A 22,480-nucleotide genomic window follows, 5' to 3' on the forward strand; every position below is an offset into this window, starting at 1 on the left:
TGCTGTGGAAAGAATCGCGCTTTTTCATGGCCTGCTGAAAGTACCTTGTTGATGCTTTTACACTTTTAAATGTCCTTTTAATGTCCATTGGTTGAAGGGTGAGTAGAATAATGTCATCTTGTTGTACCCAGTTTAAAAATAAAACGTATTATTGTGTTCATAGAGCGAGCCTTTCACTGACTGTTTACAGCTTAACGGAAGTTACACCCATAATTCGCGCAAAGCCTCATGTGGTGTAGGAATAAGGTGGATAGCCTTTAAGGTTGAACCACTGTAGTCACGTGGATTATTTTAATGATGTCTTTAGTACCTCTCTGGACCTTGAAAGTGGTGGTTAAATTGCTGTCTATGGACGAGTCAGAGAGCTCTCGGATTTCATCAAAAAGATCTTCATTTGTGTTCCGAAGATGAATGAAGGTCTTACAGTTTTGGAACGACATGAGGGTGAGTAATAAATAACAGAATTTTCATTTTTTTGGTGAACTAACCCTGTAAAATGATAAATACAATGTACTTCACCTTAGTTTGTCATGTGATGTTACGTCAGGATGCAGGATCAGCAGATCTAAAACAGATTCTTAATTTTGTAATCCCACACTTTAGTATTTCCTTCATTTCCTTCTAACCATTTCAACAGGATGGTAGCATCATGTAAAAGAAAAAAGGGGGGAAGGAGAAAAATATTAACGATAAAACAAGTTGTCAAAACAAACACGCACCAGACAAGATGTTGTTTCTGTTTTATTTCTCAAATTATAAGTACTATCAGAAGACAATTTAGTACACAATTTAGTTATCCAATTCAAGAAAGACCTATTTACACACAATCCATCCTAACAGAAATAAACCACAACAATGGCTTTATAGAGTTGTGGACTGGTAAAGCTTTAACTTTTAAGTCTTAAAAGTTTTCCCAAGTATTTTTTTTTTTTTATACCAATATGGCAAAAAGATAGTGTGCTTTTAGGACAAACTCCAAATTTTATCTCACACTATTTACTTGATTGCATTTAATATGAAAACAAATGTTGCTCACTTGCAACATATTTTCACACGAGTGCATTAAGTACAGTGGTGCGGCTTCTCTACAGTATGAACTCGCTCATGTGATTTCAGGGATCCAGAATGATTGAAACTCTTGTCACAATATGAGCACTTGTAAGGTTTTTCTCCAGTATGAATTCTTTGGTGCTGTTTCAGATTGCCAGCTCTATTAAAGCTCTTCCCACAATAACAACACACATGATCTTTCACTTCATTATGTGTTTTCTGGTGCTGTTGAAAATTGTTCAGCCATGAAAAACCCTTTCCACAGAGAGAACACACATAAGGCTTCTCATCTAAATGAACATTTAGGTGTTTTTTTAAATGTGATGATGAAATAAACTTTCTATCACACTGATCACAGTTAAATGGCTTTTCTCCAGAGTGAATGCGCTGATGATGTCTGAGATCTGATGTACGAGAAAAACTTTTCCCACACTGAGTACAGTGGTACGGCTTCTCTCCAGTATGAACTCGCTCATGTGATTTCAGGGATCCTAAATCAGTGAAACTCTTGTCACAATATGAGCACTTGTAAGGTTTTTCTCCAGTATGAATTCTTTGGTGCCGTTTCAGACAGTCAGCTCTAGTAAAGCTCTTCCCACAGTCACAACACACATGATCTCTCACTTCATTATGTGTTTTCTGGTGCTTTTGAAAATTGTTCAGCCATGAAAAACCCTTTCCACATAGAGAACACACATAAGGTCTCTCATCTAAATGAATGTTTAGGTGTTTTTTTAAATGTGATGATGAAATAAACTTTTTATCACACTGATCACAGTTAAATGGCTTTTCTCCAGAGTGAATGCGCAGATGAATTCTGAGGGCTGATGTATGAGTAAAACTCCTTCCACACTGAGTACAGTGGTACGGCTTCTCTCCAGTATGAACTCGCTCATGAGATTTCAGGGATCCTGAATCAGTGAAACTCTTGTCACAATATGAGCACTTGTAAGGTTTTTCTCCAGTATGAATTCTTTGGTGCAGTTTCAGACAGTCAGCTCTAGTAAAGCTCTTTCCACATTCAAAACACACATGATCTTTCACTTCATTATGTATTTTCTGGTGCTGTTTAAAACTATAAAGCCCTGAAAAACTCTTTCCATAGAAAGAACATACAGAAGGCTTCTCATCTGAATGAACTTTTAGGTGTTGTTTTAGGTGTGGTGATGAATGAAAATCTTTACCACACTGATTGCACTGTTTTTCTCCAGAGTGAACCTGCAGATGATTACTGAGACTTGATGCTTGATAAAAACTCTTTCCACACTGAGTGCATGTATACGGTTTTTCTCCAGTGTGAACTCTCATGTGTGTCTTTAGGTTTTCTTTGCGATTGAAACTCTTTCCACACTGAGAGCAGGTGTGCGGCTTATTATCTTTTGTTCTTTGGGTTTTGATGCTCTGCTTTTCCTCGACTTCTTCATTCAGTTCATGTTTTTGTGGTTTCATCTCCATCCAGTCTAAAATGAAAATATTATGTGATTAAATCTCTGATATAACAGAAGAAAGCAACAGAGTATCAAGTATCAGATCTTTGATGTGTTAGTTATTTTCTTGTTAATTAAAATGTGGATGATAACAGCTATTCTAGACTATAAGCATTTAGATGCATTTTTTGTTTAACTTATTGTCTCTATTTTGCTCATTAGTTCACAGCCACCAATTCTGGTGAACTGAAGCTTTGTTACCTTAAAGTCCCCCTGTAGTCAATAATTTTATCCCTTAAAACTCATCTTTGATCACCAAGATTACATATTTTAAAAAAAATTCTTGTGAAAATAAATTTTCATGCCTCAAAATAGCCTGAATGTAACTCTACACCCTTGCTTCATTTAGTATATGTAAATCACACGAGCTAGGAATACCTGATCCGCATGGTCAACTTTACTGTAGTAAACGCTACACGATGACAAGTCGAAATACTGGCTTAATTCAGCCATATATGTTTGAACTGGAGACTGATTCAGTATTGCTCTCTATTTCCGACACATAACAGTAATTATGTGAACTGGACATAACATTATCAAGGACATAACAGTAATTATGTCCTTGAACTGTTGCCATCTGGTCGACGCTACAGAGCTCTGAGCACCAGAACGACCAGACACAGGAACAGTTTCTTCCCTCAGGCAATCCATCTGATGAACACTGCCTTCTAGTTATCAGCATCCTTAGAAATGTTTGAATAACTCAAGATGTCAGTGCAGAAAGACATATAGTTCATCATAACATAGTAAATTATATCATATACACAATTCACCTGCTATATTGCTAAATGTACCCAATTTTTCATACAACGGAAAAACATACCAGGATAACCTGGCTTCTCTTGAGACCCCCTGCTTCACAGCATCATTAATGATATGCTAAAGTCCACCTGCACATTGATGGGATTGGTTACAACATGTTTGAGATGTAGAGAACGGGTGATTTTAAACTGTGTTGGTTCACTGCAGTTTTAAGGAGAAAATACTCTGCAATGGTGTTGACTAATGAATTTGCACATGGTTTGTCTTAAGGCACAATAAAACCACCACATAGACATATAAACAACATTAAAAACTTGATTTTCACCACAGGGGGACTTTAAGGTTTCTCAGCAGTCAACAATGAAGAATCAAGAATGGACACCAACCTATTTGTTCCTCAGTATCTTCATGTTTTATTCTGGAGGGTTCTGAAATACTCGTGTCTTCAATCTCCTCTTTAATAAACTCCATCTTTAACAGTCACACAGATTTCAGCTGCTACACCTGGAGTTTGTCCTTCTCTTGTAGGATGATGTGAATATTCCCAGTATTTATTGGTGAATTGTTGTGGGAGGAGCTTCACTGCAGGTATGAACTGTGATCACTGTGTGATACTGACACCCACAGGACCACATCTGGAAAAATCAAAGACCTAGTAAATGCACTATTTAGTAAATGCACTATTTTTCCTGTCAAGAATTTTGTCATTGAGGATTTCCTAAAAATACTGTCTCGTTCTCGTGAACCAAACCTCATGTCTTGTCTCGTGAGCTAAATGTCTCACCCCTATGTATTCTCACAGTTTTTCTGTTGCTCATTTGACCACTTCTAGAACAGGTGCAATAGTTTGTTTCTAGAAACATCTTTGCAAAGATGATTCAGAAGAACACAATTACACTCATCAACATAAAACACGATTTTAACATTATAAATGAATTATATGTTTTATTATAATGTTCTCCAGTCAAGGATGGACATTTCAAGATATGCAGGCAAAAATGATCCTGAATAGTTCGACAATGTGACAATAGCTTAGAGATTTTTAGATGGATGCAGAGGCTTTTTAGGTCTGGTAGAATCTGCGATTCTCTGACCCAGTTTGTTTGCTGGTTTCCATGGCTGCAATACGCGGTGTTTTCCGCCAACTCGCAACCTGTGATGTCGAAATACTATTGGATAAACTGGCAGCGCGCGGTTTCGCACAGACCAAAACAAAGACAGACATTCCGACACGGAACGCACATTTCAAAGTAGAATATCTGGCTGTAGCATTGTTTTTCTGAGAAACAAGTAGGTGAACTTAGCATGTTTCCTAAATATCTGTAAACAAATTGGGGTATTTTTATGCTTTATTAAAAATCTTATTCCTGACTAGCCTACTGCGTTTTGAATTATGGGTTGCACTTCCGGTTTGGGGAACTTCCATTTAAAAAGACTGAAACGAATCGTTTCAAATCATAAGGTTGCCCTACAAATAAAGCTTATCCGTCAGTTTGACTGAATGAGCTGTCAATTTTTCTTTCATGTTTTATTTTCAGACATCACGAGAATAATGTAACACTTGGTATTTTAACGTAACATGTTATAACAAGAACATCTATGGCACAAGCTCTTTTCAGTCGCTGATTTCTATCCTCGTGATTATTTTCTTTTGTCCCTTTGCATACCGCTATAATAGTATGAAAAAGGACAACATATACTGCACATTTGTGGTCTGTTCTCCCGATATAATTTACGATATATCCCATTAATAATTCACTGGAATGCACGAACAATATCGTTTTTCTCCTCAAAGCCTCACGTCTCTTTCCAGGTTTGTTTTCACAGGTAAATACAATTTATTATCTGTAAAAATGATGGAAATCACTTTGAAATAGTGTCACGCAATGCTGAAGTTCATGAACATTTTTTATTAAGGCAACGTATATTACATTATACAGATAAATATCATTATAGTTGTATTTAACCCGTCCGTTATTGCTGTGGAAAGAATCGCGCTTTTTCATGGCCTGCTGAAAGTACCTTGTTGATGCTTTTACACTTTTAAATGTCCTTTTAATGTCCATTGGTTGAAGGGTGAGTAGAATAATGTCATCTTGTTGTACCCAGTTTAAAAATAAAACGTATTATTGTGTTCATAGAGCGAGCCTTTCACTGACTGTTTACAGCTTAACGGAAGTTACACCCATAATTCGCGCAAAGCCTCATGTGGTGTAGGAATAAGGTGGATAGCCTTTAAGGTTGAACCACTGTAGTCACGTGGATTATTTTAATGATGTCTTTAGTACCTCTCTGGACCTTGAAAGTGGTGGTTAAATTGCTGTCTATGGACGAGTCAGAGAGCTCTCGGATTTCATCAAAAAGATCTTCATTTGTGTTCCGAAGATGAATGAAGGTCTTACAGTTTTGGAACGACATGAGGGTGAGTAATAAATAACAGAATTTTCATTTTTTTGGTGAACTAACCCTGTAAAATGATAAATACAATGTACTTCACCTTAGTTTGTCATGTGATGTTACGTCAGGATGCAGGATCAGCAGATCTAAAACAGATTCTTAATTTTGTAATCCCACACTTTAGTATTTCCTTCATTTCCTTCTAACCATTTCAACAGGATGGTAGCATCATGTAAAAGAAAAAAGGGGGGAAGGAGAAAAATATTAACGATAAAACAAGTTGTCAAAACAAACACGCACCAGACAAGATGTTGTTTCTGTTTTATTTCTCAAATTATAAGTACTATCAGAAGACAATTTAGTACACAATTTAGTTATCCAATTCAAGAAAGACCTATTTACACACAATCCATCCTAACAGAAATAAACCACAACAATGGCTTTATAGAGTTGTGGACTGGTAAAGCTTTAACTTTTAAGTCTTAAAAGTTTTCCCAAGTATTTTTTTTTTTTTATACCAATATGGCAAAAAGATAGTGTGCTTTTAGGACAAACTCCAAATTTTATCTCACACTATTTACTTGATTGCATTTAATATGAAAACAAATGTTGCTCACTTGCAACATATTTTCACACGAGTGCATTAAGTACAGTGGTGCGGCTTCTCTACAGTATGAACTCGCTCATGTGATTTCAGGGATCCAGAATGATTGAAACTCTTGTCACAATATGAGCACTTGTAAGGTTTTTCTCCAGTATGAATTCTTTGGTGCTGTTTCAGATTGCCAGCTCTATTAAAGCTCTTCCCACAATAACAACACACATGATCTTTCACTTCATTATGTGTTTTCTGGTGCTGTTGAAAATTGTTCAGCCATGAAAAACCCTTTCCACAGAGAGAACACACATAAGGCTTCTCATCTAAATGAACATTTAGGTGTTTTTTTAAATGTGATGATGAAATAAACTTTCTATCACACTGATCACAGTTAAATGGCTTTTCTCCAGAGTGAATGCGCTGATGATGTCTGAGATCTGATGTACGAGAAAAACTTTTCCCACACTGAGTACAGTGGTACGGCTTCTCTCCAGTATGAACTCGCTCATGTGATTTCAGGGATCCTAAATCAGTGAAACTCTTGTCACAATATGAGCACTTGTAAGGTTTTTCTCCAGTATGAATTCTTTGGTGCCGTTTCAGACAGTCAGCTCTAGTAAAGCTCTTCCCACAGTCACAACACACATGATCTCTCACTTCATTATGTGTTTTCTGGTGCTTTTGAAAATTGTTCAGCCATGAAAAACCCTTTCCACATAGAGAACACACATAAGGTCTCTCATCTAAATGAATGTTTAGGTGTTTTTTTAAATGTGATGATGAAATAAACTTTTTATCACACTGATCACAGTTAAATGGCTTTTCTCCAGAGTGAATGCGCAGATGAATTCTGAGGGCTGATGTATGAGTAAAACTCTTTCCACACTGAGTACAGTGGTACGGCTTCTCTCCAGTATGAACTCGCTCATGAGATTTCAGGGATCCTGAATCAGTGAAACTCTTGTCACAATATGAGCACTTGTAAGGTTTTTCTCCAGTATGAATTCTTTGGTGCAGTTTCAGACAGTCAGCTCTAGTAAAGCTCTTTCCACATTCAAAACACACATGATCTTTCACTTCATTATGTATTTTCTGGTGCTGTTTAAAACTATAAAGCCCTGAAAAACTCTTTCCATAGAAAGAACATACAGAAGGCCTCTCATCTGAATGAACTTTTAGGTGTTGTTTTAGGTGTGGTGATGAATGAAAATCTTTACCACACTGATTGCACTGTTTTTCTCCAGAGTGAACCTGCAGATGATTACTGAGACTTGATGCTTGATAAAAACTCTTTCCACACTGAGTGCATGTATACGGTTTTTCTCCAGTGTGAACTCTCATGTGTGTCTTTAGGTTTTCTTTGCGATTGAAACTCTTTCCACACTGAGAGCAGGTGTGCGGCTTATTATCTTTTGTTCTTTGGGTTTTGATGCTCTGCTTTTCCTCGACTTCTTCATTCAGTTCATGTTTTTGTGGTTTCATCTCCATCCAGTCTAAAATGAAAATATTATGTGATTAAATCTCTGATATAACAGAAGAAAGCAACAGAGTATCAAGTATCAGATTTTTGATGTGTTAGTTATTTTCTTGTTAATTAAAATGTGGATGATAACAGCTATTCTAGACTATAAGCATTTAGATGCATTTTTTGTTTAACTTATTGTCTCTATTTTGCTCATTAGTTCACAGCCACCAATTCTGGTGAACTGAAGCTTTGTTACCTTAAAGTCCCCCTGTAGTCAATAATTTTATCCCTTAAAACTCATCTTTGATCACCAAGATTACATATTTTAAAAAAAATTCTTGTGAAAATAAATTTTCATGCCTCAAAATAGCCTGAATGTAACTCTACACCCTTGCTTCATTTAGTATATGTAAATCACACGAGCTAGGAATACCTGATCCGCATGGTCAACTTTACTGTAGTAAACGCTACACGATGACAAGTCGAAATACTGGCTTAATTCAGCCATATATGTTTGAACTGGAGACTGATTCAGTATTGCTCTCTATTTCCGACACATAACAGTAATTATGTGAACTGGACATAACATTATCAAGGACATAACAGTAATTATGTCCTTGAACTGTTGCCATCTGGTCGACGCTACAGAGCTCTGAGCACCAGAACGACCAGACACAGGAACAGTTTCTTCCCTCAGGCAATCCATCTGATGAACACTGCCTTCTAGTTATCAGCATCCTTAGAAATGTTTGAATAACTCAAGATGTCAGTGCAGAAAGACATATAGTTCATCATAACATAGTAAATTATATCATATACACAATTCACCTGCTATATTGCTAAATGTACCCAATTTTTCATACAACGGAAAAACATACCAGGATAACCTGGCTTCTCTTGAGACCCCCTGCTTCACAGCATCATTAATGATATGCTAAAGTCCACCTGCACATTGATGGGATTGGTTACAACATGTTTGAGATGTAGAGAACGGGTGATTTTAAACTGTGTTGGTTCACTGCAGTTTTAAGGAGAAAATACTCTGCAATGGTGTTGACTAATGAATTTGCACATGGTTTGTCTTAAGGCACAATAAAACCACCACATAGACATATAAACAACATTAAAAACTTGATTTTCACCACAGGGGGACTTTAAGGTTTCTCAGCAGTCAACAATGAAGAATCAAGAATGGACACCAACCTATTTGTTCCTCAGTATCTTCATGTTTTATTCTGGAGGGTTCTGAAATACTCGTGTCTTCAATCTCCTCTTTAATAAACTCCATCTTTAACAGTCACACAGATTTCAGCTGCTACACCTGGAGTTTGTCCTTCTCTTGTAGGATGATGTGAATATTCCCAGTATTTATTGGTGAATTGTTGTGGGAGGAGCTTCACTGCAGGTATGAACTGTGATCACTGTGTGATACTGACACCCACAGGACCACATCTGGAAAAATCAAAGACCTAGTAAATGCACTATTTAGTAAATGCACTATTTTTCCTGTCAAGAATTTTGTCATTGAGGATTTCCTAAAAATACTGTCTCGTTCTCGTGAACCAAACCTCATGTCTTGTCTCGTGAGCTAAATGTCTCACCCCTATGTATTCTCACAGTTTTTCTGTTGCTCATTTGACCACTTCTAGAACAGGTGCAATAGTTTGTTTCTAGAAACATCTTTGCAAAGATGATTCAGAAGAACACAATTACACTCATCAACATAAAACACGATTTTAACATTATAAATGAATTATATGTTTTATTATAATGTTCTCCAGTCAAGGATGGACATTTCAAGATATGCAGGCAAAAATGATCCTGAATAGTTCGACAATGTGACAATAGCTTATGGAAAAGCAGAAATACAGCGGTTACCCCTGAACACAAAAAGCGCCCAGGTGAAAAAAAGTACACTTTTATAATGTACTTAAAGTGCTCTATTTTCACACACTAGTTTTGTAATTAATATACAAAAAAAAATCTTCTTTAGTACTTCTTAAGAACATCTAAGTGTACTCAACTGTGCTATTTTGAGACACCATGAAATATGTGGACTACAGTGGACAGATATTTGGAAGCCATTTTGAACCATTTAGGTTGTAGTACCATGTCCCAACCACAAAGCGGTGAATACCCAAAGCCTGTTGGGCTCCTCCTTATTTGTATGATATAATTTACACTTGAATAGTTTTATTAAACAGCATTATTATATAGTCTTCAGATTTGATCATTTATTTCAATGCTTAGGCCTATACAGTCTATATTTATTTAAAAGTGTGGGCATGTGCGAGGAGAGGGATATGTGTGCATTATTGCATTCAAGGGTGTGTGTGCTTCTGTGTTTATTTGTACTCACTATACACTAATGTTTTGTGATTCATTTAACATTACTTTACAAATAAATACATCATAAATTGTTTTGTAGGGCAAATTATTTTCATAAATTAACTTTTTTTTTTTTTTTTTTTTTTTTAAAGATGGGCTTAAATGGAGCAGCGCCACAAAACGGACGCAAACTATAGCCAACACAAGCTAAACTTGAATGAAAAAATCTGAACATTTCTCATTGTGAGCACAATGAAAATTACTATAATGCTTAGTCCACATTATATTTAAGCTCCATGCATATCTTTGTAAACCTATCTTATATTTTTAAAGGAAAACATTGTCTTTTTTCATCATTACTCACTGTGGAACCATTTAAGCCCACCTTATGTGTTTCAATGAGGATTGCCTCTAATTACAAACTTTGATCAATTTTCTAAGTAAAAGTGTTTAATGATTACATTTCTTTGTGTACTTTTACCTTGCTAACCTTTTACCTTAACTTACTTACTACCTTAATTTACAACTACATTTAGATGGGCCTACAAATTACACACATTAATTCAATTGAGATGAAGCATTTTGTCCTTAAGTTCCTTATGCAGCTTGACTCCATCTACAGCTCCAGAGTCAAGCCAATTTAAGGCTGCAGACCACCCGCCTGGACCCCCAGCCACTAACACCTACCCATCCCACCAAGGACTCTAATCAAACATTAGTTAAAATTTTTTTAAAATACTTCCCTGTCACTGAAATTTTATTTCTTTAAAATCAAAACTTTTTATATTTTGTGAATCAATCATGATGTGGGCTTAAATGGTGCCAATGTACCAATTAAGCCCATGCCAGACTTCTGACTTTATTCATAAAATTTCTTAATTTTATATTCTAAAATGTACATCAACTAATTAATACATTTTTAAATGAGAGAGAAATCTTGCATTTTAACAAATTATTTTTGTTTATGTTTTATTTATGTCAATATCTATGAAAAACACCTGAACTTAGATTTTAGTGGGCTTAATGGGTACACTTACCCTACATAGGAGTCTGATCAGTTAATTTCAAAGAAAAATGTCGGATGACTTAGAGGCCTTTGCATCTGAAGTCTTATTATTTGTATTCATACATTTGCTCTTAGTAAATGTTTTAAAAACATTCATGTTTTAATTTTTTTTTGTTCTATTGAATCACTTTTTAAACCGTTGATGCATGGGTCCACTACAGTAGACAGATATGTAACTCCCTCAAAATAAAATATATTAGGAAAAAAAGTTATTGGCATGATTTTTCACTTGTTTAAAAATAAAAACAAACATTAAAAAAATCTTACTTTATGATTTAATAATTCATGCATGAAAGGGTTAATATACTATCTCTATCTCTTTAAAAAATATATTTAGTTACCATTTGTACTATAAGTGGTCTCTAAATAAATTTTTCAAATACAGAGATAGTATATTAAAGACATTTTAGTTCATGTTTCATGGTGTCTCAAAATAGCACAGTTGAGTACACTTAAGATGTTCTTAAGATTATCTTAAGCACTAAAGAAGAATTTTTAGTATATTAAGAACAAAATTAGTGCACGAAAATAGAGCACTTTAAAGGTGCCATAGAATGTGTCTTTAAAGTTTCAGCTCAAAATAACCCATAGATTTTTTTATTATACCATGTTTTAACTGCCAATTTTGGGGTGGGAGAAAAATGCACTGATTTAGCGATGTACCTTTAAATGCAAATGAACTTATGCTCGCCCCCAAGCTCGTGACTCTGTAATACATTGCATAAACAATACATAAGTTGACACAGGAAATATAACTCTCAAAATGGACCATTATGTTGGAAATCTCAGAAGCGAAGACCAGGAGACTTGGATGTATCTTCAACAGGATTCTTTATTGAGAACACATGCTGTTGGTTGCTGCAGTCATCAAGTCCAACTAAGGCAGTGTACATTGTAGTTTATATACATTTTAGGGGGCAGTGCTTAGGGATAGAGACAAAGCACCTGGGAGACCACCTTAAACAAAGCATGCAAATGAAGTATCCAGGTATAGGAACCCGCCCCAGACTCTAGAGTGTCGCAAGTCCTAATCCAATCAGCATAACTATTCAAAGAATGGGACGGGCTCCAAGAGCCATTAACGACAAACGGTGAGAATCTCAGTAATCTGACTCATTAGATATACAATAAAGAGAACAGGAACTGGCAGGAAACTCTTGCTGGAAACTTTGCTAAACAGAATCATTCATCTGATGTCATCGTCTTTACCTTAAAATGCTAAATACAATGTACTTCACCTTAGTATTTCATGTGATGTTATGTCAGGACTGAATGAGTTTGATAGCGTGCTGCACGGCTAACGGGGCTAAAGCTACACACTGTTGAGAGACTCAATAAGAATGAAGATGCATTTATGAATTATATGGACTGCAAGCGTTTTCAGGTTAAAAATGAAAATAACGACATGGATCTGGTCTCTGTGAATACAGTAAGAAACAGTAACCACATTTAAAAGTACGTTAGCAACATGCTAACGAAACATTTAGAAAGACAATTTACAAATATCACTAAATATATCATGACCTCATGGATCATGAACAGTTATTATAGATCCATCTGCCATTTTCGCTATTGTCCTTGCATGCTTCCTTGCTTGCTTCACAATACCTGCAGAACGTCTGATGATTCGGCTGTGCAGCTCCACGATGTTAACACTGCCTTGCCTGCCTAGAACATGGGCTAGTATATGCAAATTTTGGGGGCGTAAATAATAATGATCCCGACTGTTACGTAACAGTCGGTGTTATGTTGGGATTCGCCCTTTGTTCCGTGGTCTTTTGCACGCACGAGATTTACACATGAAGGAGGAAACAATGGTGTTTGAGACTCACTGTATGTCATTACCATGTACAGAACTCTTATTATTCAACTATGCCAAGGTAAATACAATTTTCAATTCTATGGCACCTTAAAATCCATTATAGAATATGTACTTTTTTTCACCTGGGCACTGCACTTATAAACACTACTTTATTAGGCATCAAACTGAGGAAAGTGAAAAGAAGATGCCATCAAAACTTTTATGAAGTAATTTCCCTTCAGATATACATTTAAATAAAAACTCTTCAGATCTGCACTAATCATGTAAATGACCTCTTTTAATATCGTTCTTAGTAATTCTTACTAGTCAAAAGTTACTTTATAGATATCTGAAATCTGCATGCAAATGCACATATGCTAAGCCTCACACTAAATATTTTATTAACTAATCCTACCTAGGAAACTGTTGCCATCTGCCACTTTCTCTGAATTCTATAATAAAGGTCCTGTATGTTTGGGTCATCATATACTGCTTTATAAAGAAGTTATAAAGCAAAAAAATGTATCTTTTTTTCTTATTCTGTATCATAAAGTAGGATAATGTTGAGATGCGCATGCTGTGGGTTAAATTGTGTTTGAACTATTTAGCAGAATATCACCATCACGGATCTCTTGCTAAACACTCCCACCTTGTGAACAATTACATTAATGGCACGAGTAAACCTGCATCGACACAGAAGGCACAATCCATACAATGTAATGTAATACATGTTTGTACCAGTTAAACTTGTAATAACTTAATCTATAAATTCAACCTTCACCTTTTTTTGACTGTTTTTGCCTTGATTCTTAATTATTGTTCTTGTCCGTAACGCGTTTATTTGTACTATTTAATGTATAATTTCATTGTTCTTCACTCTCGTCTTTTACTTCACTTCTAAAATCAGACTAGCAGTTTGCGGTTCTCTATAGTTATTGAACAAACTCTCCAGTTGGTCCGTTTTACAACATAATTCAATTAAAATCACAGCGCTACATACCTGACATGCTGGAGAGCTTTTACCACATAAATGCATCTAGATGTTATTTAATAATTCCTGAAGTAGCTTTTCTCTACATGACAACAAAAGCAGCAGACTACAGTTGTTAGCAGTTAGCACTAGCATTATCAACAAGACGCGTTGGGGCGGGGCTCTGGAGTAAATTCAGTTTCTCGTCAGCAGATTCGACTAGGAGCGGGTACAGTTCACATAGCCCATCTGAAAACATAATTGTGACTAGAAATGTCTCTATTTACTTATGCGCATGGGTCTTATATAATATTTAGAATAGGCAAAACGTATTTAGAGGTATCATAGCAAATGTAAAGGGGGAAACATGGGTAAGAAATTAATTTATACATCAGTTAGATTATGCACATTTAAGGCATTGCAACTTTAAGTTGTTTAACTTGCTTTTTATTTACTGAAGATAACAGATTTGAAATACTTTTTAAATATAGTAGTCAACATTTGAAGTGGATCACAAAAGTTCATCAAAGTTGTCCTAAGAACTAAGCTGTCCTTAATACTTAATTCATTTATTGAAGGTAGTGATTGAAGAAAAAAAAAAAAAAAAACATGATCATGTTGTTTAAAAAATTTGGATGTATATAAATCCCTATAGAATTTGACACAAAAACTACCAAGGAATTTCTGGTCTTCACACAGAGGATTCCATCAATCATAAGCTTTTTCAGACTGATTAATCTAGATCACTGATGTCCAATCCTGCTCCTGGAGAGCCACAGTCCTGCAGAGATCAGCTCCAACCCAAATTAAACACACCTGAACCAGCTTATCATAGACATACTAGAAACAAACCCTGCATTCAAAATCTAATACTTCTTACTATATAGAATGTGAAAAACAGTACGCCAACTGAGCACTTTAATAAATTAAGAGACAATCAATCATTTAATTATAATTGTATTATATTGTACATTGTTAAATGAAATAAAGGCATGATAAACACTTAAACTCTTCCCACACTGAGTACAGTGGTACGGCTTCTCTCCAGTATGAAGTCGCTCATGTGATTTCAGGTGTCCAGAATGAGTGAAACTCTTGTCACAATATGAGCACTTGTAAGGTTTTTCTCCAGTATGAATTCTTTGGTGCTGTTTCAGACAGTCAGCTCTAATAAAACTCTTCCCACAGTCACAAACACACATGGGCCCGGTTGCACAGACAGGCCAGGATTAGGCCTCAGTACAATTAGGGTATTTAAGTAGGTTTTATGAACATACCCTAGAAAATACATTACTGCTGTCCATCTTGAGAGAAGAAGAAAAAAAAAAAAAACAATGGCACTGACATATTTTAAGATATTTTAGACACTTTAAACCTTGTCTGTGAAACCAGGAGACTATCTGGTTTCACTATCATGTGTTTTTTGGTGCAGTTTAAAACTTTTCAGCCATGAAAAACTCTTTCCACACAGAGAACACACATAAGGCTTCTCACCTGAATGAACTTTCAGGTGTTGTTTTAGATCTGATGATAAAATAAAATCTTTACTACACTGATCACAGTTAAATGGTTTTTCTCCAGAGTGACGGAGCAGATGAATTCTGAAACCTGTTGAATCTTTGAAACTCTTCTCACACTGAGTACAGTGATACGGCTTCTCTCCAGTATGAATTCGCTCATGTGATTTCAGGTGTGGAGACTGAGTGAAACTCTTGTCACAAGATGAGCACTTGTAAGGTCTTTCTCCAGTATGAATTCTTCGGTGCTGTTTCAGATGCTCAGCTGTTGTAAAGCTCTTCCCACAATCAAAGCACATATAATCTCTCACTTCATCATGTGTTTTCTGGTGATGTTTACAATGTTCCAGCCTCGAGAAACTCTTTCCACAGAAAGAACACACATAAGGCTTCTCACCTGAATGAACTTTCAGGTGTTGTTTTAGATTTGATGCCGAAAAAAAAAATTTACCACACTGATTACAGTTAAATGGTTTTTCTCCAGAGTGAATGCGCAGATGAAATTTGAGGCCTAATTGAGAAGCAAAAGTCTTTCCACATTGAGTGCATGTATACGGTTTCTCTCCAGTGTGAATTCTCATGTGTGTTTTTAGGTTTCCTTTGCGACTGAAACTCTTTCCACACTGAGAGCAGGTGTACGGCTTATCTTTTGTTCTTTGAGTTTTGATGCTCCGCTTTTCCTCCTCTGCTTCATTCAGTTCATGTTTTTCCAGTTTAATCTCCATCCAGTCTAAAAAGAAAAAATAGTGTGGTTGAAATAAGTTCAATGAACTCTGGTTTAACAGATTAAAGCAACAGAATATCAAGAATCAGATCTTTGATGTGCTCATCCTTTTGTTAATCCATTTAAAATGTGGATGACAACAGCTATTCAAGATTATGATCATTTAGATGCATTTTCCATATCATTTATGATGAATTGAAAAATCTGAAACCAAATCTGTTGAACTGAAGCTTTGTTTCCTTGTTTCTCGGCAGTCATCAATGAAGAATCAAGAATGGACACCAACCTATTTGTTCCTCAGTATCTTCATGTTTTATTCTGGATGGTTCTGGATCACTCATGTCTTCAATCTCCTCTTTAATAAACTCCATCTTTAACAGTCACACAGATTTCAGCTGCTACACCTGGAGTTTGTCCTTCTCTTGTAGGATGATGTGAATATTCCCAGTATTTATTGGTGAATTGTTGTGGGAGGAGCTTCACTGCAGGTGTGAACTGTGATCACTGTGTGATACTGACGCCCACAGGACCACATCTGGAAAAATCAAAGATAAGTTACAAGTTATAAAGTTGCTTTGAAACAACGCCGATGTCTGGTAACATAAACTGTAAAATTATGATACACATATGATTTAAACAACTTTACAGTTCAAATAATATCACTAAACAAAAGCTTTCATATAATGTTAAACCTCACATTTGAGACTAATAAACTATGTATGTAACATATGTACAAAAAAACAACAGGCTGAATGCAATTACAAATTCACCCTCTGACAGAAGGTGGTGCTTATGGAAAAACTGAAATACAGCGGTTACTCCTGAACACAAGCAGCGCTGCGCTTATAAACACTACTTTATTAGGCATCACACTGAGGAAAGACAAAAAGATGCAATCGAAACTTTTATGAAAACATAAATATTTGATATACATTCAAATAAAAACTTCGCAGAGCTGCACTAATCATGTGAAATCGTGAATGGCCTATTTCACTGTCAAAAGAGAGACGATTTTGCAGGTATGGTTTCTGTAGCTGTTATGCTTTACTAATGTACTTTAACCTGAAGGGTAAACATTAAAAACACACATCAATAAATGATTATCGAATAAAGTGACAATCCTGTAGTTTGTCTGACACTAATGACGTACTTGATGTGGAACAAGATCTCGTCACACCCCTACAAATAATACTACATAAATTGCATAATCAAATGTATAGAAAACACTGGATCTCATAGGGCTGTTTAGAGGTCACGTGACTGAGACCAGTCAGAGAGTAAACGCATCAACTCGCTCGCGCTTCCGTTTGAACTTTGAACCGAGCGGATAAATGGTCCATGTAGTGCGGTTCAAATGAGTATATAACTGAATTCATGCTACCTTTTTAATCGAGAATATCATCTTTGGATGATAACTCGAGGTTAGTTTCACTTACGCTTTTACTTTCGTTGTCGCTTTCACAAATTTTTTCCTCCTCTTGTCGAGTTATCTTTGCCAATACCTTACAATGTGCAGTATAAAATGGGCGTGTACAAGCCAAAACTGACTGGCAGTTGTCATGTTTATTTCTGCTGTGTTATTGACTGTTAGATTAATCCATATCGAGTTAAAATGTGCAGAGCTTATCATTGTTATCTACATAAATTTTAACGCGATTTGATATGATATCGTTTATCGGCCTAGCCCTACATGTAAGTATGTGTATTTAACCGTTGAAGCCCAATTAGGCGGCAAAAAGAACTCAGTTCAGTACTCAAGCGCTTTATGAGCAGTGTTAATGAGTTCTCTTTCGCTGCTTATTGTGCTTCAATGGTATAAAATCACTTGTTTTTAAACCACAATGCTTAAAACGCATGCAAATGTTAAGCTTTGTGACCAATACAGAACAGCAGCATCATGTGAGCATAACCGTGATAGAGACCACAGTCAAAATTCTCTACCGGTTGACAAATTTCTACCAGTTAATCATGTCTACTGATATATCACCCTGTATATATAATCCTGTATGTTTTAGTCATTATAAACTGCTTTATACTGACGTTATTTAAAAATATCAAAGTAAAAATTAGCTGGGGCACATGTAAAAATGACATAAGGTATGCAGATAGGACTTGTGAAGGTTTTTGTCCTATTCTATATTATAAAATAAGAAAATGTAGAGATGTGTATGCTTGTGAAATATTACATTAATGACACGAGTAAACCTGCATCAACAGAGAAGGCACAATCTATATACAATGTAATGTAATAATCAATGTCGTTAGTACATGTTAATACCAGTTAAACTTTCCTTGTAATCTATGAAATCAGCCTTCACCTTTTTTTGACTGTGTTTGCCTTGAACTTGTCTGTCATGTTTTTATTTGTACTATTTTGCTTTTTTGGTGTATAATTCCATTGTTCGTCACTCTTGTCTTTTCAAAATGTATATTAAATAAAATCAGATGAGCGGTTTGTGGTGTCTCTCTCAGTGAATGGGACACAGATTTTACTGATACTAGTAAAATTTATATTTAAAAATATGTGTCAAATGTTCTTAATCTTTTCTTCCTGTGGGAGAGCATCCCAGCCAGAGACTGGTTTTGATTTTTACATTCAAACTTTGAACAAATTCATTTAAAATTCATGCCATTTTCTATCTCAAAATTTGGTGTTTCCATCACTTGTTTCTGATGCGATACTTCAAAATGCGCATGAAAACAGGGTGATGGAAACAGGTATTGACTCTTACTGAACTAAATTAAATTAATATTGAAACAAACTGAGTTGAATAATGACTCTATTGTCTTTTTAGAGCTGCTTTACAGCTGAATTCATAACTGAAGAACTTTGATATTAACATTATTATTCTCGCTATTACTGTGAAGCTGCTTTGACAATAAGAAATAAAGGTGATTTGGTTTCTAGGAATCTGTAACATGACAAAACCAATATCAAATGTTTTATAGAAAGACACACTCTATGAATCAGTAAGAGATGATGTTATTTTACAGTTCTTGTTTTTTTTTTTAATTGCTTACAATTTCTGAAACTATGGCTCCATTTCTACAAACAAATCCACAAAACACGCACACAACATGCAAAACACCACACCGGCGCTTGCAAAAGCAAACACTTCATTCAAAACTATTTTTAAAACTATAAAATTATTATGATTATACAATTATGACAAAATAATTGTTACCCTATAAAATATTTTTTAAAATGCTTTCCACACACACACACACACACACACACACACACACACACACACACGTTTTTCCTCCCACATGTACTTTGCAGACGGTCCCTAACTGGCCTAAACCGCGATGTGTGTTCAGTTCTACATTCTAATGCTTTCAAATAAGGTTTTTTTCACAATTATACAATTATAATTATTCACTTAAGAATTTATTGACATTTTTTAATATCTGTAGAATATCCAACGTCAGACCAACTTTTTCACAGTACACTCCAGTTTTGCAACATGATTGAATTAAAATCACAGCGCTACATACCTGTCAGGAGACCTTTTACCACATATGAATGCATCCAGATGTTATTTAGGCTAATAAGTAATTAATCGAGTAGCTTTTTTCTCCGTGACAACAAAAGCAGACTAATCTGTTTCTTCTTTCTTGTTTTATGACTGTTGGCATCCAGCTTATTGGTGCATTACCGCCACCTTCTGCTCTGGAGTGTGGATCAGATAATAGGTTTACAGTCTACTACAGACTCTCTCACTCACACACACACACACACACACACACTTCCCCCACCTCCTTAAACTATATTTAATTCTCCAAAATAACTAACTCTGTTCTGCTATACACTACTAATATTATAATAATACTTCAAATACTATTGAAAACCCCTGATTCTCTTTAAAAAAAAAGTAATCAGTAGGCCACTCTGATCTGCGCCCCATCTGCATCTCTATCTCCCTCAGCTTCCTCATCACCTCTCTGTCTCCTACAAGTCATGATTATATGCTTTACTGATTCCTCTTCTTGACATCCCTCACACAATCCTGTCTGTTTTCCTGTCATCCTAAGGGTTTTATTTAGTGTACAATGTCCCAACCTTAACCTCGTCATCAATATTTCTTCCCACTTCCCACCCTATCTCCTTTAACATTTCTTTGAATTTGAAATAACTGTCTCCCTTTCTCCTCTCTGTCCCACTTTGATTTATTTTCTCCCATATTATGCTTTTAATGTGCATTGTGCACTGGCTTCTAACCTCTGGTCAAAGTCACACCTCTTAGGGTTGACCTGACCAATGAGAAGGTTGAATTTCCGAGCGACAACATCCCTCCTGTCAGGGCTTTTACGACTGAGCACGATTTAACTGGCTGAGTTATTGAAGAAGAACTATTAAATATTCTTGTAATACTGATGTGTTGCACAGGTACCAACATATCGTATACACAAGCATGTAAATCTTCTCGATATGAACCCATAGACACTAAACATGGCATAATTGAAGTTACATTACATGTATCATAAAACATGTGAATACAATGCTGAGTACAATACAACAAACAGTAATAATGGATACCATTTCCTGGGGATATGCATCTTCATTTATAGAACAGTCTGTCTATCAATTAAGGCAGGAAGGTCTGTTTTCAGGCTTTGTGTGCCTTTTCTATCTGAGAGGTATCTGACTCATCCATAAACAACAATTTAACCACCACTTTCATGGTCCAGAAAGGTACTAAAGACATCTTTAAAATAGTCCACGTGACTGCAGTGGTTGAACCTTAATTTTATGATGTGACGAGAATACTTTTTGTATGTATTCTCTTATGCAGTTTACCTTCAGCGCTTCCAGGTTCTACGTCAGATTGCTGGCTCAGTATTGGCTGATGCTGTTCACGTGATGCATGCGTGTGAAGCTGACGCAGGAGCCGGCCAATAAAGAGTCTGCGTTCGGACTGTAACACGGAAGCGCTGAACTGTGTTCACTGCATCAACTGGGTACGAGACTGACAGGGAAGAGAAAAAATTATTTAATAAAGTCGTTATTTTTGTTTTGTTTTTGCACAGAAAAATTATTCTCGTCACTTCATAACATTAAAGGGTTAGTTCACCCAAAAATGAAAATTTTGTCATTTATTACTCACCCTCATGCCGTTCCACACCCGTAAGACCTTCGTTGATCTTCAGAACACAAATTGAGATATTTTTGTTGAAATCCGATGGCTCAGTGAGGCCTACATAGGGAGCAATGACATTTCCTCTCTCAAGATCCATAAAGGTACTAAAAACATATTTAAATCAGTTCATGTGAGTACAGTGGTTCAATATTAATATTACAAAGCAACGAGAATATTTTTGGTGCCCAAAAAAAACCAAAATAACGACTTATTTAGTGATGGCCGATTTCAAAACACTGCTTCAGGAAGATTCGTAGCGTTATGAATCAGCGTGTCGAATCATGATTCGGATCGCGTGTCAAACCGCCAAACTGCTGAAATCACGTGACTTTGGCGCTCCGAACCGCTGATTCGACACGCTGATTCATTATGCTCCGAATCTTCCTGAAGCAGTGTTTTGAAATCAGCCATCACTAAATAAGTCATTATTTTGTTTTTTTTGGCGCACCAGAAATATTCTCGTCGCTTTATAATATTAATATTGAACCACTGTACTCACATGAACTGATTTAAATATGTTTTTAGTACCTTTATGGATCTTGAGAGAGGAAATGTGATTGCTCCCTATGTAGGCCTCACGGAGCCATTTGTGTTCCGAAGATTAACGAAGGTCTTATGGGTGTGGAATGGCATGAGCGTGAGTAATAAATGACAGAATTTTCATTTTTGGGTGAACTAACCCTTTAAGGTTGAACCACTGTAGTCACGTGGACTATTTTTGCTATATCTTTAGTACCTTTCTGGACCTTGAAAGTGGTGGTTAAATTGCTGTCTATGGACGAGTCAGAGAGCTCTCAGATTTCATCAAAAATATTTTAATTTGGGATTGAGTGATTGAACAAAGGTCTCACGGGTTTGTAACGACACGAGGGTGAGTAATTAATGACAGAATTAATTTTTTTGGGGTGAACTAACCCTTTAATTTGACGCAGCCATGAAAACCTTTCCAACACACATAAGGCCTCTCATCTGAATGAACTTGAGGGTGAGTAAAGGCAGAACTTTCATTCTGGGGTGAATGAAGCCCAAACTCTGTATTAAAACTAAGTTGACAGAAAACATTTATACAGAGCGTTGTGAGACTGTTAAATCTGAACCGGGTTGGATTTATATGGATTTGTCAACACTAAACCTACTCTGAAACTCAAAGCTGTTCAACTAGCTTTATGCAACA

At 36.0% G+C, this 22,480-nt stretch overlaps 3 protein-coding genes across 39 annotated transcripts in view; all 3 read right to left on the bottom strand.

Moving 5' to 3' along the window:
- LOC127495729 (gastrula zinc finger protein XlCGF57.1-like) overlaps positions 1-19,808 on the bottom strand; it is a 62,035-nt gene extending 42,227 nt beyond the window's left edge. Inside the window, exon 1 of one of the 2 annotated variants that reach the window (XM_051862899.1) lies at positions 19,676-19,808. The gene's annotated coding sequence lies outside the window, so the exon portion shown is untranslated. Of the gene's footprint in view, positions 1-13,954; positions 13,980-19,675 lie in introns of those variants that run through there. The other variant, XM_051862893.1, reaches the window with a different exon arrangement.
- Positions 729-22,480, bottom strand: part of LOC127495722 (zinc finger protein 420-like) — a 137,129-nt gene continuing 115,377 nt past the window's right edge. For 25 of the 36 annotated variants that reach the window (XM_051862840.1, XM_051862844.1, XM_051862827.1 and 22 more), the window contains one exon: positions 6,006-7,787. In XM_051862840.1, coding sequence (XP_051718800.1) covers positions 6,340-7,787 — 1,448 coding nt within the window. In that variant the 3' untranslated portion in view covers positions 6,006-6,339. The other 11 variants (XM_051862843.1, XM_051862822.1, XM_051862841.1 and 8 more) reach the window with 6 other exon arrangements.
- LOC127495760 (gastrula zinc finger protein XlCGF7.1-like) lies at positions 15,014-19,785 on the bottom strand. The gene is made up of 3 exons (XM_051863012.1): positions 19,664-19,785; positions 16,452-16,700; positions 15,014-16,171 (listed from the first exon to the last, which is right to left on the bottom strand). Exons 2-3 carry the CDS (start codon positions 16,534-16,536, stop codon positions 15,321-15,323), a joined length of 936 nt encoding a protein of 311 aa, XP_051718972.1. The 5' UTR covers positions 16,537-16,700; positions 19,664-19,785; the 3' UTR covers positions 15,014-15,320.

This window comes from Ctenopharyngodon idella, chromosome 15 (genome assembly GCF_019924925.1).
Source record: "Ctenopharyngodon idella isolate HZGC_01 chromosome 15, HZGC01, whole genome shotgun sequence".
In the NCBI taxonomy this organism is placed as follows: domain Eukaryota; kingdom Metazoa; phylum Chordata; class Actinopteri; order Cypriniformes; family Xenocyprididae; genus Ctenopharyngodon; species Ctenopharyngodon idella.

Coding starts and splice junctions, on each gene's coding strand:
- LOC127495760 (XM_051863012.1), bottom strand. CDS start 16,536: ATGGAGTTTATTAAAGAGGAGATTGAAGACATGAGTGATCCAGAACCA. Junction 16,172..16,451: donor AGATACTGAGGAACAAATAG/GTTGGTGTCCAT, acceptor TTTTCTTTTTAG/ACTGGATGGAGATTAAACTG.